The sequence below is a fragment of the Hemitrygon akajei genome, chromosome 4 (assembly GCF_048418815.1).
Source record: "Hemitrygon akajei chromosome 4, sHemAka1.3, whole genome shotgun sequence".
NCBI lineage: Eukaryota > Metazoa > Chordata > Chondrichthyes > Myliobatiformes > Dasyatidae > Hemitrygon > Hemitrygon akajei.
In genome coordinates, this window is record NC_133127.1 from 38,377,501 (window position 1) to 38,396,940 (window position 19,440).

General features: G+C 41.3%; 1 protein-coding gene across 6 annotated transcripts in view; it reads right to left on the reverse strand.

The window, feature by feature from the left end:
* Positions 1–499: 499 nt before the first annotated feature.
* dapp1 (dual adaptor of phosphotyrosine and 3-phosphoinositides) overlaps positions 500–19,440 on the reverse strand; it is a 149,456-nt gene continuing 130,515 nt past the window's right edge. For all 6 annotated transcript variants that reach the window (XM_073042391.1, XM_073042392.1, XM_073042394.1 and 3 more), the window contains 6 exons: positions 14,611–14,741; positions 11,083–11,130; positions 8,366–8,428; positions 3,719–3,804; positions 2,914–3,001; positions 500–1,365 (listed from right to left, as the gene is read on the reverse strand). In XM_073042391.1, coding sequence (XP_072898492.1) covers positions 1,336–1,365; positions 2,914–3,001; positions 3,719–3,804; positions 8,366–8,428; positions 11,083–11,130; positions 14,611–14,741 — 446 coding nt within the window. In that variant the 3' untranslated portion in view covers positions 500–1,335. The remainder of the gene's footprint in view (positions 1,366–2,913; positions 3,002–3,718; positions 3,805–8,365; positions 8,429–11,082; positions 11,131–14,610; positions 14,742–19,440) is intronic.

Here is a 19,440-nt window from a genome sequence, read left to right on the forward strand (position 1 = left end):
AGTTAGTTCTGACAAAGGGTCTCAGCCCAAAACATTGACAGTGCTTCTCCTTATAGATGCTGCCTGGCATGCTGCGCTCCACCAGCATTTTGTGTGTGTTGTTTGACTCAAAAGGAAGTGTTCTGTCCTGCTCTCTTGTTTTTGCCTTTAAAGGAGCATAAACCATATTGATAGTTTTGACATGGGTGGGTGTGCTGAAACTCCAATAATTCAACAGTACTGCTTGCTTGTTTATTAGTGTGGAGTGCAAGAAGTCCAGGCAGAGTGCGTGGCCAGAGCCAGTTGTGAGGGTGGGGTCAGCAAAGTTTGCACTGGCTTCCCTGGAAAATCACTACAGTATAGCATAATAAAAACAAGTGACATCCAATAGTCCAGAAAATTTGCCAGTCTCACAACACCAAAATCCTAAGCTGCAGTAAGGACAGAGTTTGGCAATAAGTCAATGGCCTTCTCAATGTGGTATGATACTTTGTAAATAAGGGCCTGGGATCAGACAATATCAAAAGCTGATTACAATTAATCAGGGCCTTTGCCAACTTTATTTATTTAGAGATAATTCACAGTAACAGGCCCTTCTGGCCCAACAAGCCCAGCCTATGCAATTATACCCATTGTGTGATCAATAAACTGGTTCAGTTCTCTGTGTGGGTATATGGTATGAAGAGAAAAATTCCATAAGAGCAAATTTTTATTTCATATCTCACATTTTACTAATCTAAAATTCTAATACAGCCATCCTGGTGCTGGATTCAAAGTATGCCCGACCACAGCATACAAGATGCGAGGGTCAAGCACATTCTTAACATTATTTGCAGATTTTGCATATCGGTTGATGAGATTAAATAATTTAAATTAAGAAACATTTATCAAGCTGACTCTGCAAAGGGTAAGAGTTATTGCTGGGTAACCTACTGTTCCATCTTTTCTCGGTTAACCAATGATATCTACATAACTTTACAGCTATAACATTTTGCTTATGCTTTACACAAGTTTTCTCCATGCACTCATCCTGTTTAACCACTATAACACACAGGTATTGTTATTTCCATTTTGTCAGAGTTTGAGGTACAAGCTCCAGTTTATATTATATTCCCCCAAAGTTATTGCATCCTTTTTGTAATACAGAAAAATGCATAAATGTAGGTTCCAAGTTTACCACCTGCTGTTGAATTCTATTCCTCCAGTAAAAGGACCCAATGTTTTTGATGGGCAAAGGATCTTGGTGTAACTTCATGAAAGTAAAACTATAGCAAGTTTTAGAAATTCTTCCAAATCTACATTTTTAAGTGAAGTTCATTAAAAGCTGCCTCTGTTCTGGAGGAAATTCTTGCTGGTTTAAGTTTTCGTAGCTTTCTTCATTTGAGACTGGAATAGGAAGAAGAAACACATTAGTTGTAGCAGAATAGCTGATCACCTCTGCACAGCAATAAACTCATTTGCTCTCCTCTACTCTCATTTGCTGTTGGTGCTGGACTGATTTGACCAGTTAAGGACAGATATATTTGGAGGGAGGTATGTGGATTAATCCCTTGAAAAATCATGCCAAGGATCAGCTTCAAGTATTAAAAACAACAAAGTTTAACATAATAGCAACACAAAAAAGAGCTGCAAGAACTCTTACACGTACAGGAAGGATGTGGATACTATAGAGAGAGTGCCGAGGAAAGTTACAAGATTGTTGCCTGGATTGGAGGGTACACCTTATGAGAATAGGTTGAGTGCGCTTGGCCTTTTCTCCTTGGAGCAACAGAGGATGAGAGGAGACCTGATAGACGTGTATAAGATGGTGAGGAGCATTGATCGTGTGGACAGCCAGAGGCTTTTTCTCAGGGCTGAAATGGTAACCACGAGGGGGCACAGTTTTAAGGTGCTTGGAAATAGGTACCGAGGGGATGTCAGGGGTCAGTTTTTCCACACAAAGTGGTGGGTGCGTGGAATGCACTGCTGGCAGCAGAAGCGAATACAATAGGGTCTTCTAAGAGCCTTGGGTAAGTACATGGAGCCTAGAAAAATAGAGGGCTATGCGCCATGGAAATTCTAGGCAGTCTCTAGAGTAGGTTACACGGTCAGCACAACATTGTGGGCCGAAGGACCTGTAAATTTCTATGTTCAATCAACAGTAAACATTTCAGGTCAAGTCCTATCATCAGGACCCGAAATGCCCGACTGTCCTTTTTCCTTCAGTGCTGCCTCTAGCTCCTTGGTGTGTTACTCCAGATTTCCACCATCTGCAGTCTTGTGTCTCCATTCTGAACACAATAGCACAGCTAACTGAGACGAGTTAACATACAGGGTAATTTACTGTTACAATGATCCAATTCATGTCATCCCAGGATAAAGGAGGAGATCCCATTGAAACTTTACTAGGGCTCGACTATATCCAGAAGATATTTCCCCGGCTGAGAAATCTTGTAGGGGGTTGGGAAAAGAATGTGGTCTCAGTGATAGGCCAGCTAGAGGTGAAATAAGAAACTCCTACACTCTGAGATGAAGAATCTTTAGAATTGTTTAGCCAGAGTTGTGGAGTTTCTGACATGATTGTCAAATGACAGAACAGGCTTGAAAGGCCAGATGGTATACTTCTATTTATGTTATTTTCTGCCCATCTTGTCCTTGGGGGGGGGGGGGAGGTAACATCAGTGGAAAACAGTTATGCTCTATATCCCCCGGAAAATGACTCCGCTTATACACAGTGGGTTTGGGGAAAGCATTTACAGCAATGGACGACTTCTGGTTCCTGCACAAATCTTGGTGATGCAAATGATGTTCTCCTTGTGAGGAGCAAATAGAAGTGGTAATGTAATGCAATGCCTACCACAGTAATTCCACTTTAACTTACTAACCTGTTTAGTAAGTTACTTACTGTTTCCCTTGTTACAGACTCTAGTCACTTATTTTACGGTAGATACATACCAGTTTCCACCGTATTAACTTGATCCATTCATCAGCTTCAATCCCCGTCTTTGTACACATATAATACGTTCTTTCAGGAAATACTAAGCTGTCAAGAGACGATTTACCCATTATGAGAGAAGGCATTTGGCTCATGTTAGACCCCAACATTCAGCCCCATTCCATCCAACTTATTCTCATTGCTCATCAAACTATCTTATGTATTTGTATTTGTTTTTTTTAAATATGCTGCTGCATGGAATCCAGAGTAACAATTATTTCGTTCTCCTTTACACTTGTGTACTGGAAATGACGTTAAATAATTTTGAGTCCTGAATCATAGATTCTTTGACCACTAGCCTGTAAAGGAGGTAATTTGCAGTAGCCAATTAATGTATCAGCATATCAATAGAGCAGCCCAGGGAGAACATGCAAGAATGCACCCAGGGTCAGGCTAGAACCCACATCCCTGGAGCTAAGAGGTCTGTTTGAACATTTTTAAGCAAAATTGTGATTGTTCATTGTAAACCTTCATGTTTAGATTACAACAAAGTTTCCTTGGATTCAATTCAGAGTAATTTCAGTACAGAAAACGTGGTGCTGTCAAGCTATTTGTTTCAAAGCTGTTCACTGCACACCCAATGGAACAACTGGCAGTGGCATTTAGTAACCTTTAAGGTATTGTACAGAAGCAGTCTGAGTGGATTAGATACACATTTCATTCCACTGGTTTTACATCCAGCCATGTTTTCTTTAAGAAAATATGGAACGGAATCATTCCCAACCAAGCCATTTTTATTTAAAGCCATGTTATTTTATTTCTTACCAGAAACAATTAATCCTCTCCTGTGAATAGTCAAATTGTACCCCAGTACATTCAGTTAGATCTAATGTCTTGATTGGTTCTGTAGACTGTAAAGGAAACATTTTACTTAATTTATCACTGAGACTTAAAGCATACAAGATTCTTAATTACAGATGATACAAGTCTGTGACTGCGGGGGGTGGGGGAGCATGGGAGGTCTGATCTACAGTTTAAAATGTTGCTGCTCTGCCTCAAAACATTGTGCTGAGTATAATTCTGAGTAATTAAGCAATTCTATAAAAGGGACTTGAGAAGCAACCTTTTCCACCCAGAGTGTGTTTAGTATATAGAATGAGCCACCCAGAGGAAGTGGTTTAGGCATGTACAATTCTGTAATTGATTTGCTACCAATAAAGAGAGGTAGTCAAAACAGTTTTAACTTCTGATACTCAATTCAGAATTAAAAACAGAGTTCCACTGGTATCCACCAAGATTGTTATACTGAAGCTGCTGGGGGAAAAAAAAACACAACGTTTTTCAAGGCCACTAGTGTCAGTGCTGATATTTCTCAATACGAGGTTAAACTGCAAGATCCCATTTAGTACTTTGAAGAATTCTTAGTTCTGCTTTCAGACAGCTCTTTCAAGTTGTCGTTATTCCTCTCTGCACCTTGTGGCACTTTGGAAGGCAACCTTGCCATTTCATTAGCATTTGACTTTTTTCTAAATGAGCTTGATGCTCAACCTAGCATGGATGGAAAGACCTTAAAAACATAAGATATAGGAGCAGAGTTAGGCCATTTGGCCCATTGAGTCTCCTCCACCATTTTATCAAGGCTGATCCAATTTTCCTCTCAGCCCAAATCTCTTAGCTTCTTCCTGTATCCTTTCATGCCCTGACCAATCAAGAATCTATCAACCTCTGCCTTAAATATAGATAAAGACTTGGCCTCCACAGCTACAAGTGGCAAAGAATTCCACAGATTCACCACATTCATCCCCATTCTGAAAGGATGCCTCTCTATTTTGAGGCTGTCCTCTATTCTTAGACTCTCCCACCATAGAAAACATCCTCTCCACATCCACTCTATCAAAGCTTTTCACCCTTTGATAGGTTTCAATGACATCAACCCTCATTCTTCTGAATTCCAACGAATACAGACCCAAAGCCATCTGACGCTCTTCATATGACAAGCCATTAAATCCTGGAATCCTTTTCATGAACCACCTTTGAACCTTTTCTAGTTTCAGCACATCCTTTTTAAGACAAGGAACCCAAACTGCCCACAATACTCCAAGTGAGGCCCCACCAGTGCTTTATAAAGTCTCAACATTAAAAGGATTAGAATATAAAAGCAAGGATGTAAAGTGAATGCTAACATTGCATTTGTCTTCCTCACCACAGACACAACCTGCAAATTAACCTTCAGGAAATCCTGCACAAGGACACCCAAGCCCCTTTGCACCTCATTTAAAAAAATATTTTTAAAATATTTTCTTTCCATTGAGAAAATAGTCAACTCTTTCATTTCTTCTACCAAAGTGCATGACCATACAATTCCTGACACTATTCCATTTCTTTGCCCAGTCTCCTAATATGTCCTATAGTCTCTCTACTTTCTCCAAACTACTTGCCCCTCCACCTATCTTCATATCATCTGCAAATACTGCAACAAAGCCATCAATTCCATCATCCAAATCATTGACATATAACGCAAAAAGAATCGGTTCCAACACAGACCCCTGTGGAACACCACTAGTCACTGGCAGCCAACCAGAAAAGGCTCCCCTTATTCCCACTCTTTCCCTCCTGCCAATCAGCCTCTGCTTTATCCATGCTAGAATCTTTCCTGTTATACCATGGGTTCGTAGCTTGTTAAGCAGCCTCGTGTGGCACCTTGTCAAAGACATTCTGAAAATCCAAGTACACAAAATCAACCAATTCTCCTTTGTCCATCCTGCTTATTATTTCTTCAAAGAATTCCAACAGATTTGTCAGGCAAGATTTCCCCCTGATGAAACCATGGTGACTATGGCCTATTGTACCATGTGCCTCCAAGTACCCCGAAACCACATCCTTAACAATAGACTCCAACATTTTCCCAGCTACTGACTGGCCTATAATTTAATTTCTTCTGCCTCTCTCCCTTCTTGAGTGGAGTTATATTTACAATTTTCCAGTCTTCCGGAACCATTTCATAAACTGGTGATTTTTGAAAGATCATTACTAATGCCTCCATGATCTCTTCAGCCACCTCCTTCAAACTCTGGGTGTACACCATCTGGTCCAGGTGACTTATCTACCTTCAGACCTTTCAGTTTCCCTAAGAACCTTCTCTCTAGTTACGGTAACTAGAGAGCAAGGAGCTGGCTGGACTTGAACCCAGGACCAGCTTAAAAGTCTAGTTCTGATGCCACTACACCACCAGGCAGCACTCATAGGAGTTAGTTAGGGGGTTAACACCAACTTTAACTCCTAACTAAGATAGAGTTGTAGAGCAATTCAGCATGGATACTGATCATTGACCCAACAAGTTCATGCTGACCAGTGTCCACCCAGCTATTCTCACTTTCCTGCATTTGGCCCATACCTCTTCCAAGCCCAACCCTCCATGTACCCATCCAAATGCTTCTTAAATGATATAATTGTACCTGCCTCAGCTACTATCTCTGGACAGCTCATTCCCTATACTTACCACTCTCTAAGTGAAAAAGTTGCTTCTCAGGTCCCTTTCGCACCAAATCTATACGCCCTAGTTTTGGACTTACCTACCCTGGGGAAAGGACTGTTACCATCCTCCTCATCAATGCCCCTGATAATCAGTCTGCGGTATACAAACAGGATGCTGATGTTGCCATGTTACAACTGTGACCACAGTTAGAGTTGGTTGCAAAGTACTTTGTGATGTTTTGAGTTTGTGAAAGGTGCTGAATGAATGCTTTTCTATATTTACCTGCATGTTGGTTGACAAATTTCCTATGTTAATACAAATACATATTGTTAATTGACTTCATACAGCTATAAAGGAATGTTCACTGTGACAGTTCTATGTGTTACATTTGCCTCAATAATTTTTTATATTTAAGAGACAACTGGGCAGGGCCCATTTCAGGGATGTGTGGGTAAGTTCCCATTGAACATTACTTCATAGAACTGATAAAGCTGTGAGGTGCTCCTTCAAGTCAATACGAGGGCCCTACAGTAGAGAAGTAGGCGATTCTGACACCTGGTTTGTCCTCCACCGAGGCTCTTGTAATCTCGCCAATCAGCACTCTCTTAAATCTCCTCTTCCAAACCATCAACTACTATTCACCCTGACAAAACCAGTAAGAGTAAAGAAATTACTTCCAAATTTCCTATTGCTTCAATGACTTAGTATGTATGGTTTTTGGTTTGGTTTCCTCACATGGGAGAAGAGTCACAGTTTGTAGAATAATTGATCCTTTCTGCTCTTTGCTCAGTTGCACTGTAGATTACATGCACAAGGAACCAGAATATCCACCCCACTCTGCTTTACAATCATAGTATTATACACTTTCATCCCACCCAGTCCACACTAATCACAATACTCATCTACACTAATCTCATTTGCCTGTATTAAGCCTGTAACCCTTTACATCTTTCCTATTTAAATACTTGTCCAAGTATCGTATCAGCCAAATAAAAGGCAGCTCTTTCCAGATTTTCAATACCTCCCCACCCTAAACCTGCATCTTCTCCTCCTAGACTCCTCTGTCCCAGGAAGAAGACTATACTATCTCTGCCCTTCATAATATAATCCTCTCCAAGGTCACCTCTCAGCCTCTTACTTCCTAATGCGAATAAACCCAGCCTGCCAAATGTCTCCTTTTAATTGCATCCCTTCTTTCTAGGCAACATCCTACTAAATCTCCTCTGCACTCTCCATTGTTACTACATCCTTTAGTGTAGCAACACGAATGGAACAAAGTCAGAGTTTAGTTCTCCTAAGTTCCAACAACAGCTGTATTAAGGTGATTTGTCCAGCCTGCAGCACCACATAGACAAGCTCAATAATCACTACCAGGAGAACCACTTGGGCAAAACATTGAAGGTAGTTGCATTGTGTGGTTTGGAGCCGCCACCAAGCAGGATAGAACCAGACTACAGCGCACAGTGAGGACTGCCGAGCGCATTATTGGAGCCTCCCTGCCCTCTATTGTGGACCTGTACTCTTCCAGGTTGAAGAAGAGGGCGGGGAACATCATAAAGGACTCCTCCCATTCTGCGCACGGACTGTTTGATCTGCTTCCGTCTGGTAGGCGCTTCAGATCCCTCCAGACTAAGACTAATAGGCACTGGAGAAGTTTTTTTCCTACTGTGGTCACTTTGCTGAACAGTTAACTGTCTGCTAACTATTACTTGGATTGCACTACCTGTATGTATAATCTATATTTTCATTTATATTTATCATTATTATTGTTATGAGCAGAGAGACAACATCTGCCAGAAGTAAATTCCTTGTATGTGCATAGGTACTTGGCGATTAAAGTCTGATTCTGATTCTGATTCACTGGAATAGGTGCAATGGAAGACTGTGCCAGCAGGGGGCAGCTGGTGTCAGGGACAGATCATTGAACTCAGGCAGCAGATATTTTATTTTTAAAATATTAATTAAGCTGCTCAAATGCAGTTTACTTAAATACTTACCATTTTGTCTTTGAAATACTTCAGTTCATTCCTATGTAAAATAAACCATCTGGTTTTCCAGGTCTGGAGAGATAAGAAATTGTACATTAATTGTTCAGAATAAAGCCACGCACCATGCTTCATGGTGGCTGAGCAATGCATGAGGTACAGAATAAGTATTAAAAATGTAATTATTTGACAGGTTAGACAGCATCAGTGGAGAGAGAGGTAGAGTTAATGTTTCATGACCATGATCTTTCATCCCAATTTAAATAACCTCTAGCAATACAGAAACTACAGATGCTGGAACCTGGAGCATAAAACAATCTGTCATAGAAACAGTGGGTCTAGCAGCATCTGTGGTGGCAGTGTGAAAGAATTATTGATGGTTCAGGTAAAGATTCTGCTTCCAGACACAGACCAAAAGTAATTGTTGATGGTTTGAAACCCGGTATCCGGAACTGATGTGTTTAAGCTTGAAATGTCAGTGATTCCTTTCTCCTATAGATGCAACTCGACCAGCCGAGTTCTTCCAGCAGATTGTTACAACAATCTGATTTCGTTTTTTCTTCCAGTCATCATTCTGAAACATCTCTCTTTGCCTCCACAGATGCTGCCTGACCTTTGAGTATTTTTCAACATTTTCTGATTAATTTTTAAAAATATTTTCAACATCTGCAATATTTTGCTTTTCAATTATGAATTTAAAATTGCTGTTAGTGACTGGCCAGCCTGTCAGACCAATGTGTTATTCAGGCAACATCGACCCGAAATACTCTGATAAAAAACATCTATCTTCTTTGCTCCACTATATTCATTTGCTGAATCCAAGCATCAATAAAGAAGTCATATTCTTTTGAGAATGTGATTATATGGCATCTTCTTGCACCACTCCAGTTCATGCAATTCAGTAAAATTAGCTTACTGGCCCATTTCAAAATTGCAAATCAATCATTATTTTCATCCAAAGTTAATCAGGAAAAACTTCCTGATTAACAAGTGAACCATTTTGTTTTTAGTTGTTTTAATCACTACTGATATCAGTTTATTTCCTGATTTATTTAATAAATTTAACTCCTGATTTCAGATTAGTAAATAGAGATGCAAAAGCAAAATGCTACAGATGCTGAAAATGATATTTAGAAGAGATATTTAGCAGTCATGCAGCTTACATAGAAATAGAAAAATGTCAGGCATTGTTTCAGGCTAATGAACTGTCTGATGAAAAGTCAACCACCTAATTTAACATTAACTGCTTCTTTCCACATGCTACCTGATTTAATGTGTATTTCCCTCTTTATACTAAGTTTTGGGATTATTAAACTATTACATTGTTGTCTTGCTTTAACAGTATAGTACATTTACAGATACTTGGGAGTGTGCAGGAATGGAGAGAGAATTTTATAAGGTTGGTGTGAACAGTCATGGCTGTATCCACTGGCAGACAGTAGAAGTGCTTTGACTTAACCATGATGTTTCTATTCCAGGAGTGTCAAAACCGCAGTCAACATTGTGAGTGGCCAATTCTGTCTCTTGAGCTTGTGCTGACTTTTTCAAGCCTGTTTGACACACTCCACGGATCTTTGCCCTTCATTTTTTTCTCCTTTTAAATCCCTTGCAAGCCCCTTTTTAATGGCTACTCATAAATTTGCATTCAGCATCCCATACAGATCCCAGTCACATTTTGCATCATCTCAGTTCCTCTTGTCAATCACTTTAAATCTGTGCCACTGGTTCCGCTTCACTCTGTTGATGAACAATCTGTACTTCCACAACCTTCAGCTATTGTAAGGGTCCAATACTACAACAGTCTTAACCTTGGGCATAATGTACTAAAAATATACCCATTTACCCTGTACCTAATCTTTTAAGGAGCTTGAAATAATTAACTTAAGTAAGCACATTGGAATGCAGACTGTGGTTAAATATTCAATAAAATCTAACCATTATAGCTCAAAATCCATTTAATTGTACATTTCCAAAGTGGTTGACTCTTGATTTAATCTTGCAAGCCGTAAAGTTCAAGGAGAAGCTGGAAATGAAGACCTTGACACCAACACCCAGATCAGGAAATATGAACGAATAAAGAAATCCTGGCACTTAATCATTAATGAAGGTACTCATTGAAAGAACATAGTCACCAACAGCTCTGTAAGCATGCTTTGTTTAAATCTAATTGTCTTTTGAGAGTTCAGAGTTTAGGTCAAGGTTTCCACCCCATAACCATCATTTCAGATGTGTATTGCAAATCACACATGCTTGCATACCTTCCTTGTGTTTCACCAATTAGTCAATGATCAAATTACCTTTATGCCAGTGAAAACAGAGTAACACAGCAAAATCAGGCCCTTCTGCCCAACTCATCCATGCTGACCAAGATGTCCATTTGCCCACATTTGGTCATAACCCTTCAGATCTATCAAACTGGAGTTAGTGGAAACCTCTAGTTGGATAATGCTCTTTACCCTCGGCTGCAAGGAGAACAACTCCAACATATCCTTTGCTTCCACACAACTGAAGTCCCTTATCCCCAAGTAAGTAAGCTGTAACCTTGTACGTGAATCACCAAGGTGGTCTGACTGCGGGTAAATGGTGGTAGGGTAGATAGATACAATAGGCGGTGTGGGCCAAAGGGCTTGTACTATGCTGCATAACTATGGCCTTGCCAGCTCTTCAACACCTTTCCTAAAATGTAGCACCTTTCTGTAATTGTGCACCAGCCACACATAGGGTCTTACCTTTACTCTGCCTCCTTGTTTTATAAGATAGCCTTCTTTGGTGCCCAGCTGAAAATTGAAAAGAACATGGTGAGTAACTGAATTGCTTGGAGTCTGAGGACAGTTGTGGGGGTTTAGTGTGGGGTGTAGGTGGGTAGCTGCATTACAGACATTGATGGAGAGGCAAGGGGAAACAGCACAGGAGGCAGCCATTCAGCTAGCCCAAAATGGGCTTTGATTGATGCCATTTCCCAGCTTTTGAACTGCGACCTGGGTAGCTCAGGGTTCATGAAGTACTTGTAAAACGTGGTGAGTGTCTGCCTGCCACATCCTTCAGCCAATGAAATTCTAGTTCTAGAGTGGTTCCAGAGTCCGTTGTGTGTTGAATATGTGTACTTCCTCAACCCACCCCATCCTTTGATCAATACATTTAAATCTAATAGGCATTGGAGAAGTTTTTTCCCTACTGCGGTCACTTTGCTGAACAGTTAACTGCCGGTTAACTGTCAGCTAACTATTACTTGGATTGCACTACCTGTATGTATAATCTATATTTTCATTTATATTTATCATTATTATTGTTATGAGCAGAGAGACAACATCTGCCGGAAGTAAATTCCTTGTATGTGCATAGGTACTTGGCGATTAAAGTCTGATTCGGATTCTGATTCTGATCTATGCTCCCCAGTTACCAACTTCTTTGCTGTAGGGAACATGTACTTGTCACATGCACTATCCAGGCTTCTCATAATTTTGTAAACCCTTGTTCCAGAGAAAACAACCTCAAATTTTGCCTTTTCTCAGTGGGTGTACAGCTGGGCTTTAATGACTTGGGTTTGATGCAGATCTACTGCACAGACTGTGACCACGTGTGTTTCCCCATGTGCTCCTGTTCCCTCCCACACCCCAAAGATCTGAGAGTTACTTCACCACGCAAGAAATGGTGTCTGGACTTCCTCCAGCAGTTTGCTTTTTGCTCTACATTATATAGCCACTATAAGTTTCTCCTTAGTAATGGGTTACTGACAGAAACAACAGGGAGCTGACTGGGATCTGTGTAAGAAGATAAGTTGTAGAGAGACAAGGAGAGGGAATGGGAGGAAGTGCATTGCCAGTGAAGGTGCTGGAAGCAGTTATGATAGCAACGTTTAAGGGGCAGACAGGCACATGAACAGGTAGAGAAAGGATATTGGAATATAGACAATGTGCAGTGAGATGGGATTACTTTAAAGTGGCAAAATGGTTGTCACAAGCATCGTATTCTATGCTCTATGTTATATATGTGGCTCTGGTGGAGGGGAAAAAAAAGTGAAATGGCAGAACTAGATTCAGGAAACAATCTTACTGTACATTTTGCTGTGGGAAATGAGTTTAACCTGTTCCATTTGACATCTACTCTAGTCAGCATTTTGTTTTTAAGAACAGTAAGTAATTACTTCTTGCAGACACCAAGGCATTGATACAAAATAATTTGCATTTCTGTGGTGCCAATCACAAGCTTCGAGTATCCCATAGAACATGGCATTAGACACGATATGAAGCTGGAAAGAAAACCCAACCATCAGTGTATGACTTAAGGCACTGGGAATCAAAAGACCCATCTAACATCAGAGGAGATTTTGAAATCCCACTATAGCAGCTGGAGAATTTAAATTCAGTTAACTAAGCCAATAAATCAATACAAAGTTAGCAGTGGTGGGGACCACAAAACCTCCTGTAGGCGAGTGAGTACTATCCCTTGGAGAAGAGGCAGTTCCAAGCCAACAACACATGGTCATCTTCACTGCCCTCTGAAACAGTCATACATATGGGAACAGGGCTGTCAGCCTAACCAGTGCATACCAATCAAAATTCCTTTTTAAGCTAGTCCCACTTGCCTGCATTTGGCTCATATCCCTCTAAATCAAGGGTTCCCAACCTTTTTATGCCATGGACCAATACCATCAAGCAAGGGGTATGTGGACCCCAGGTTGGGAGATTGTGCTCTAACCCTTTCCTATTTTTGTACCTGAACAAGTGTATTTTAAATAGTTACTGTACTTACCTCAACCACTTCCTCTGGCAGCTCATGCCAACATATTAACGCAGCTCTGGGTGAAAAAGTTGGTCCCAAGATTTCCTTTAGATCTTTCCCCTTTTACCTTAAGTCTCTAGTTCTTGATTCCCCAACCCTGGGGGATAAAAGATTGTGTGCATTCATCCCATCTACACCGCTAATCATTGTATATACCTGCACTCCAAGGAATAAAGTCCTAGACTTCAGTTTCTCTCTCTAACTCAGACCCTAGAAGTCTCATCAATGTCTTGTATAATTGCAACACGATATCCCAACTTCTATTATTCTGTAAACACAAGAAAATTTGCAGATGCTGGATATCAAAGCAATAAACACAAAATGCTGGAGGAACTCAGTAGACCAGGCTGCATTTATGGAAAAGTCAAAACATCCCAAAAAGTCAAATGTTTACTCTTTTCCATATGTAATGCCCTGGTTAAGATTTCTACTGCTGTGCTGTGAAGTATTTTATTTTAACAATTTTCGGTAAAAGCAGCATATCCTGCTGGTGAGAGTGTTTTGGTTTCAGCTAAGGATAAGGAGCCATGTTATCCTACGTAGGAATGTTGTGTCAGCCAATCAGGATGGTGGGATGAAGAGGAAGTTTTAGAGAGAGCTGGGTAGAGAGATTTCTGAAGGACGGTAGTCAGGTTCGTGGTCTTTTAGCGGGAGATGGGAAGAGGAGAGGATCAGGGAAAATGCCAGGAGGATCCTAGCCAAAGGGAAGACCTTAATGCAAGAAGCGCTTTGCGAGACAAAGGAATCCAAAAAAGGAAGTTCAACCTGTGATTGGTGATGAGAATTCAGTGCTGCAAGTAAAGTGTACACCCTTCCACTACTGAAACGAGCTCCAACGTTTATGCGCACATTTAGACTGGTTTAACTGTAATGGGCCCTTTTTTTAAACTTTTTTTTCGATTAAGATGAAATTGGTAAATATACTTTCTTTATAATTTTATACTGGTGTACGATCTGTTATTCCTTGGTGACCAATAATTGTATGGGCAATATTTAAACAGCATTCACTCAAATCAGAATCCCCAACATTCCTGTTTGGATGAACTCCAAATCATACCGACCCTGGATATTTATTGTTGAGAAAGGTGACCGGCTCACTGCTGAGTCACATAACTGCTAGCAGAGTTAGTTAACGAGCCAAGCTGACATTCGAGCTCTGGTGAGGTCCTCCAGCATTTTGCGTGTTCTGCTTCTATCATTCTATGACTGATAAAGGCCGGCATGCCTTTTTCATCAGCCTGTCTACCTGTGATGCCACTTCCAGCGAAAAAGATTACATTGCCCGGATCAGCAACCTTAAATGTTGGCTTAACTACCAAAATCTACATAACAAGAATGAACATCAAGTTGCCGAGGGTGCCACAGAAATGCAGGTCTTTTCGTTGATCTAACTGTTCATTCAGAAGGAAATCCCAGCTTTGAAAAGAAATCATTGTGTTCCCAACTAAGTCAGGAACAGGCACTGACGCACTTACCGAAGCAGCCTTGGAAACAAGGTCGTTCTCCGTGCGCCCCGTCTGCATGGCTGTATGAACCCGGACTGATTCGTAGATGGAAGGCTCTTCCACTTGCCGCGGATACGGACTTTTAAGCACAAGGAGCGTTCCTTCAGCAAACACATTTAATAAAAACAATCACCTTTCCAAACAGATAAACAGCTCATTTAGACACATCACAAGGAGCGTTCCTTCAGCAAATGCATTCAATAAAAACAAACACCTTTCCAAACAGATCAACCGCTCATTTAGACACATCACAAGGAGCGTTCCTTCAGCAAATGCATTCAATAAAAACAATCACCTTTCCAAACAGATCAACAGCTCACATCACGTACAAATGTACATTGGTGTACGCGTACATCTTTTTGTGCCCAAGCCAATGAATAATGTATCAAATGGAGATAGTCAGCACCATAGATAGCATTTGCAGAGAAAAACAATTCACATTTCAGAGTGACAAGCTTGCAACAGAACAGATTTGATGAACAGCTATTGAGCTGAAGTGTGTATCCCCTTTCTCTCCCCTTGTCTTTCAAACATGTTCTGCTTTTGTATCCAGAACAACTGCTTTTATGTGAACCTTAAACTATCTTGGGACATTTCTATGGTAATATTACACAATACAATTGCTGACATTTAAATAAATGCGACAGAATTAATACAAAATGTAATCTAGAGTCAGAAAACAGGAACAAGGACTTTCAACCCACTATTCTGACCATCAATCACCCATTTGCATTAATTGTTTTGTCCTCAAATTCTCATCAACCCCTCCTAAGACTCTATCACTCACCCAGAGGCATTTTACAGTGGCCAGTTAACCCACCAATCCTCACGCAATGGGAATGTGGGAGGAAACTGGTGCACCCAGGGGAAGGGAAAAGGAGGACATGCAAACTCCACACAGACTACATTCAAGGGGAGGACTGAACCTGACCCACTGGTATTGTGAGGTGGCGGCTCTAACGGCTGCTTGTGCACTATTGTGCTTGCCCATCTTTTATAGCCATGAGACTGCTAACAGCGGTCGCCAAAGTTGGCCAAACCTTAGGCACTGAAATTCTTTTCCAACCTTTCATTTATCATTGTGCATTCATTTAAAAAAAATCGTTCTAGGAACGTGGACACTGAAGCACGCTTTGGGGAGTTAACATTTTGCCAGACTGGTCCAATTCCACAGGAACTGGGTTCAATCCAGCAGTCTGGAATACAGAGACACAAGGTAGGTACATGGAGTTTAGAAAACTAGAGGGCTATGGGTACCCTAGGTAATTTCTAAGGTAAGGACATGTTTGACACAGCTTTGTGGGCTGAAGGGCCTGTATTGTGCTGTACTTTTTCTAAGTTTTTCTATGTTTCTAAGACATTCTGCAGATGCAGTAAAACTTGACCAACACACACAAAATGCCAGAGGAACTCAGCAGGAAAGACAGCATCTATGTTGGGGGGGGGGGGAGTACACAGTTGACATTTCCCCATAGATGATGCCTGACCGTTTCCCCAGAGATGCTACCTGACCTGTTAACTTCCTCCAGCAGTTTGTGCATATTGTCCAGATCACAGGTTCAGCAAGACACATTTACAATAACTGTAACTGGGATTCTTAAAATCTATAAAGATAAATGCTCTAATGAGAGTCTTCATCTAAAAGGATGGCCATAATAGAGCTACCATGGCAGGGTCATTATTTATTGCCATTTCTTAACTGCTGAAAGACATTAATAGTGAGCTATCCCTTTAAACTGGTAAAATTCACAACAGTGAAGGCATTCCCTCAAGATTTAACCCCTCACCTGGTTTCACCTATCACCTGCCAGTTTATTCATCCCCTGACCCACCCCCTCCCTACCAGTACCAATGAAGGGTTTGGGCTGTTTATTTCCCTCCACAATGCTGCCCGACTTGCTGAGCTCCTCCAGGATTTTGTGAGTGATTACACCATGTAGTCCCATCACTATTGATATTAGTTAATCACACACACACCAGGATACAATGAAAAACTTCTGCGTGCCACCCATACATCGAGGTAGTCAAAAGAACACTAACATATTTCCAAGTTAATAAGCTGGGAGACGAGGGGAATCTGCAGATAGTGACTTTCCCCACGAGTCTGCTGCCTTTGCCCTTCTCATTAGCACAGGATATGAGTTTGGAAGTTGGTGTTGAAAGATACACATATGGAATTTTACAACAATGAACATGCAAACTAATAATTTGCATTATTCAGAATTAATTCCCTCTGAAACATGACTCTCCACTCAAGTGATCAGGGAAAAAGTGAGCAATACACACAAAATGCAGGAGGAACTCGGCAGGACAGACAGAGAGGAATAACCAGTCAACATTTCGGGCCAGGACCCTTCATCAGTTCATAACCTTCACCTATCGTAACCAGGTGATAGATCAAACCAGGTGAGGAGTTAATTATTGAGGGAATGCCTTCACCGTTGGGGATTTACCAGCTTAAGTAGACCTTCATAAGTCAGTTTCCCACCATCATTTTCTCCCCCCCCCCCCCCCCTCCCCGTTAGTACATAGCTAGCACGCTGAGAATTGGTCCAGAGTCAGTCGTATGTTCCTTGTGAGAGATTTAGGAACTTAGGGAAACTTCCAATCTCCCTGATAGCTACACCTGCATGGTGCACTGAACTGCAAATCCTTAGAGACCACGTGACGGAACTGGAGTTGCAGCTGGATGACCTTCGGCTCATACAGGAAAATGAGGTGGTGACAGGAGCCCCCAAGTTGCAGGAGACAGGTACCTGAGTAACTGCCAAGAGAGGGAACGGGAGTAAACAGCCAGTGCCGAGCATCCCTGTGGCTGTTCCCCTTAACAAGTATACCACTTTGGATACTGTTCAGGGGCATGACCTATCGGAGTAAACTGCAGTGACATGACCTCAGGCACCGAGGCTGTGAGGCTCAAAAGGGAAGGGTGGGGGGGGGGGGGGGAGAAGAGGAGTGCAGTTGTGATATTCCACAATTAAAGGAATTAAAGGACTTGAAAAGAGACAGCTGGATGCTATGTTGCCTCCCAGGTGCCAGGATCAGTAACGTCTGGGATTGGGTCCACAGCCAGGGGGAGGGTGAACAGCCAGAAGTTGTGGTAACATTTTGGTACCAATGAGATAGATAGGAAAAGAGAGGAGGTCCTGAAGAAAGACTATAGGGAGTTCGATAGAAAGCTGAAAAGCAGAACCTCCAGGGTAGAGACCTCTGGATTGCTGTCTGGGTCACATGCCAGTGAGGATTAAAATGGGATGATTTGACAGGTGAATGTGTGACTGAACAATTGTTGCAGGGGAGAGTTTCAGATTTTGGATCTTTGGGATCTCTTCTGGGGAAGGAATGACCTGTACAAAAAGGACTGGTTACACCTATATAAAAAGGAGCAGTGATGGGAACCAGAGAAATAGGGCTGAGGATGGGGCAGTTGCTATAGAAATCGATGCAGTGTGCAGTAAGACTCGGAGGAAGGGCAGGCAGATGACAGGGAAAAATCTCACCTCCCTTTTGTTCTTTATATAACTGAGTCACAGCTGAAAGAAGATCATAGTTGGGAGTTAAACATCCAAGGACACACAATGCATCAAAAGGGCAGGCAGGTAGGCAGAGGTGGCTTTGTTGGTAAAAAAAAATGAAATCAAATCCTTAGAAAGAGGTTTCCTAGGATCAGAAGATGTTGGATCCAAAGCAAAAATTAGAAAGAAGATAGAGGATTAGTAAGTATTTAAAAAACAACAAAAAGGCAACTAAAAAGCTACAGGGAGAGAAAAGATTAAACGTAAAGGTTAAGCTACCCAATAATATAAAAGAAGATACAAATAGCTTTCTTTCAGCTATATTAAGAGTAAGAAAGGTGAGAGTGGATATTGGACTGCAGGAGAATGGTGCTGGAGAGGTAGTAATGTGGTCCAAAGAAATTGAGGACAAACATCATAAGTATTTTGTGGAAAACACTAGTAGGATGTCAGAAACCTGAGAGTGTCAGGGGTGGAAGTGAGTGGAGTTGCTGTTTCTATGAAGGTGATGCTTAGGAAGCTGATGGTAGATATAGCACCTGACCAGATGAACTACACCCCAGTCTTCTGAAAGAGGTGGCTGAAGAGATTGTGGAAGCATTATTAATGATCTTTCAAGAATCACTAACTTCTGGAATGATTCTGAAGGACTGGAAAATAGCAAATGTCACTCTACTTTTTAAGAAGGGAGGGAAGCAGAAGAAAGGAAATTATAGGCCAGTTAGCCTGACTTCAGTGGCTGAAAAAGATGTTGGAGTCCATTATTAAGGATGACATTTCAGGTACTTGGAGGAACATGACAAAATATACCTATGTTAGCATGGTTTCCTTGAGGGGAAATTTTACCTGAAAAATCTGTTGGAATTCTTTGAGGAAAAAACAGCCAGGATAAACAAAGCAGAATCGGTCTGTGTTGTATAATTGGATTTTCAGAAAGCCTTTGATAAGGTGCCCAGCATGAGGCTGCTTAACAAGATAAGAGGCCATGGTATTAAAGGAAAGAAACTAGCATGGACAGAAGACTGACTGATTGGTAGAAGGCAAAGAGTTGGAACAAAGGGGCCTTCTCTGGTTGGCTGCTGGTGACTAGTAGCATGCCACAGGGGTCAGAGTTGGGACCACTTCTTCTTACATTATATGTCAATGATTTAGATGAAGGAATTTATGGATTTGTGGCCAGGTTTTGAGACAATACAAAAATAGGTAGGGGGGCAGGTAGTGTTGAGTCTGCAGTATGCAAGAAGGCAGATTGGAAGAATGGGCAAAGAATTGGCAGGTGAAATAT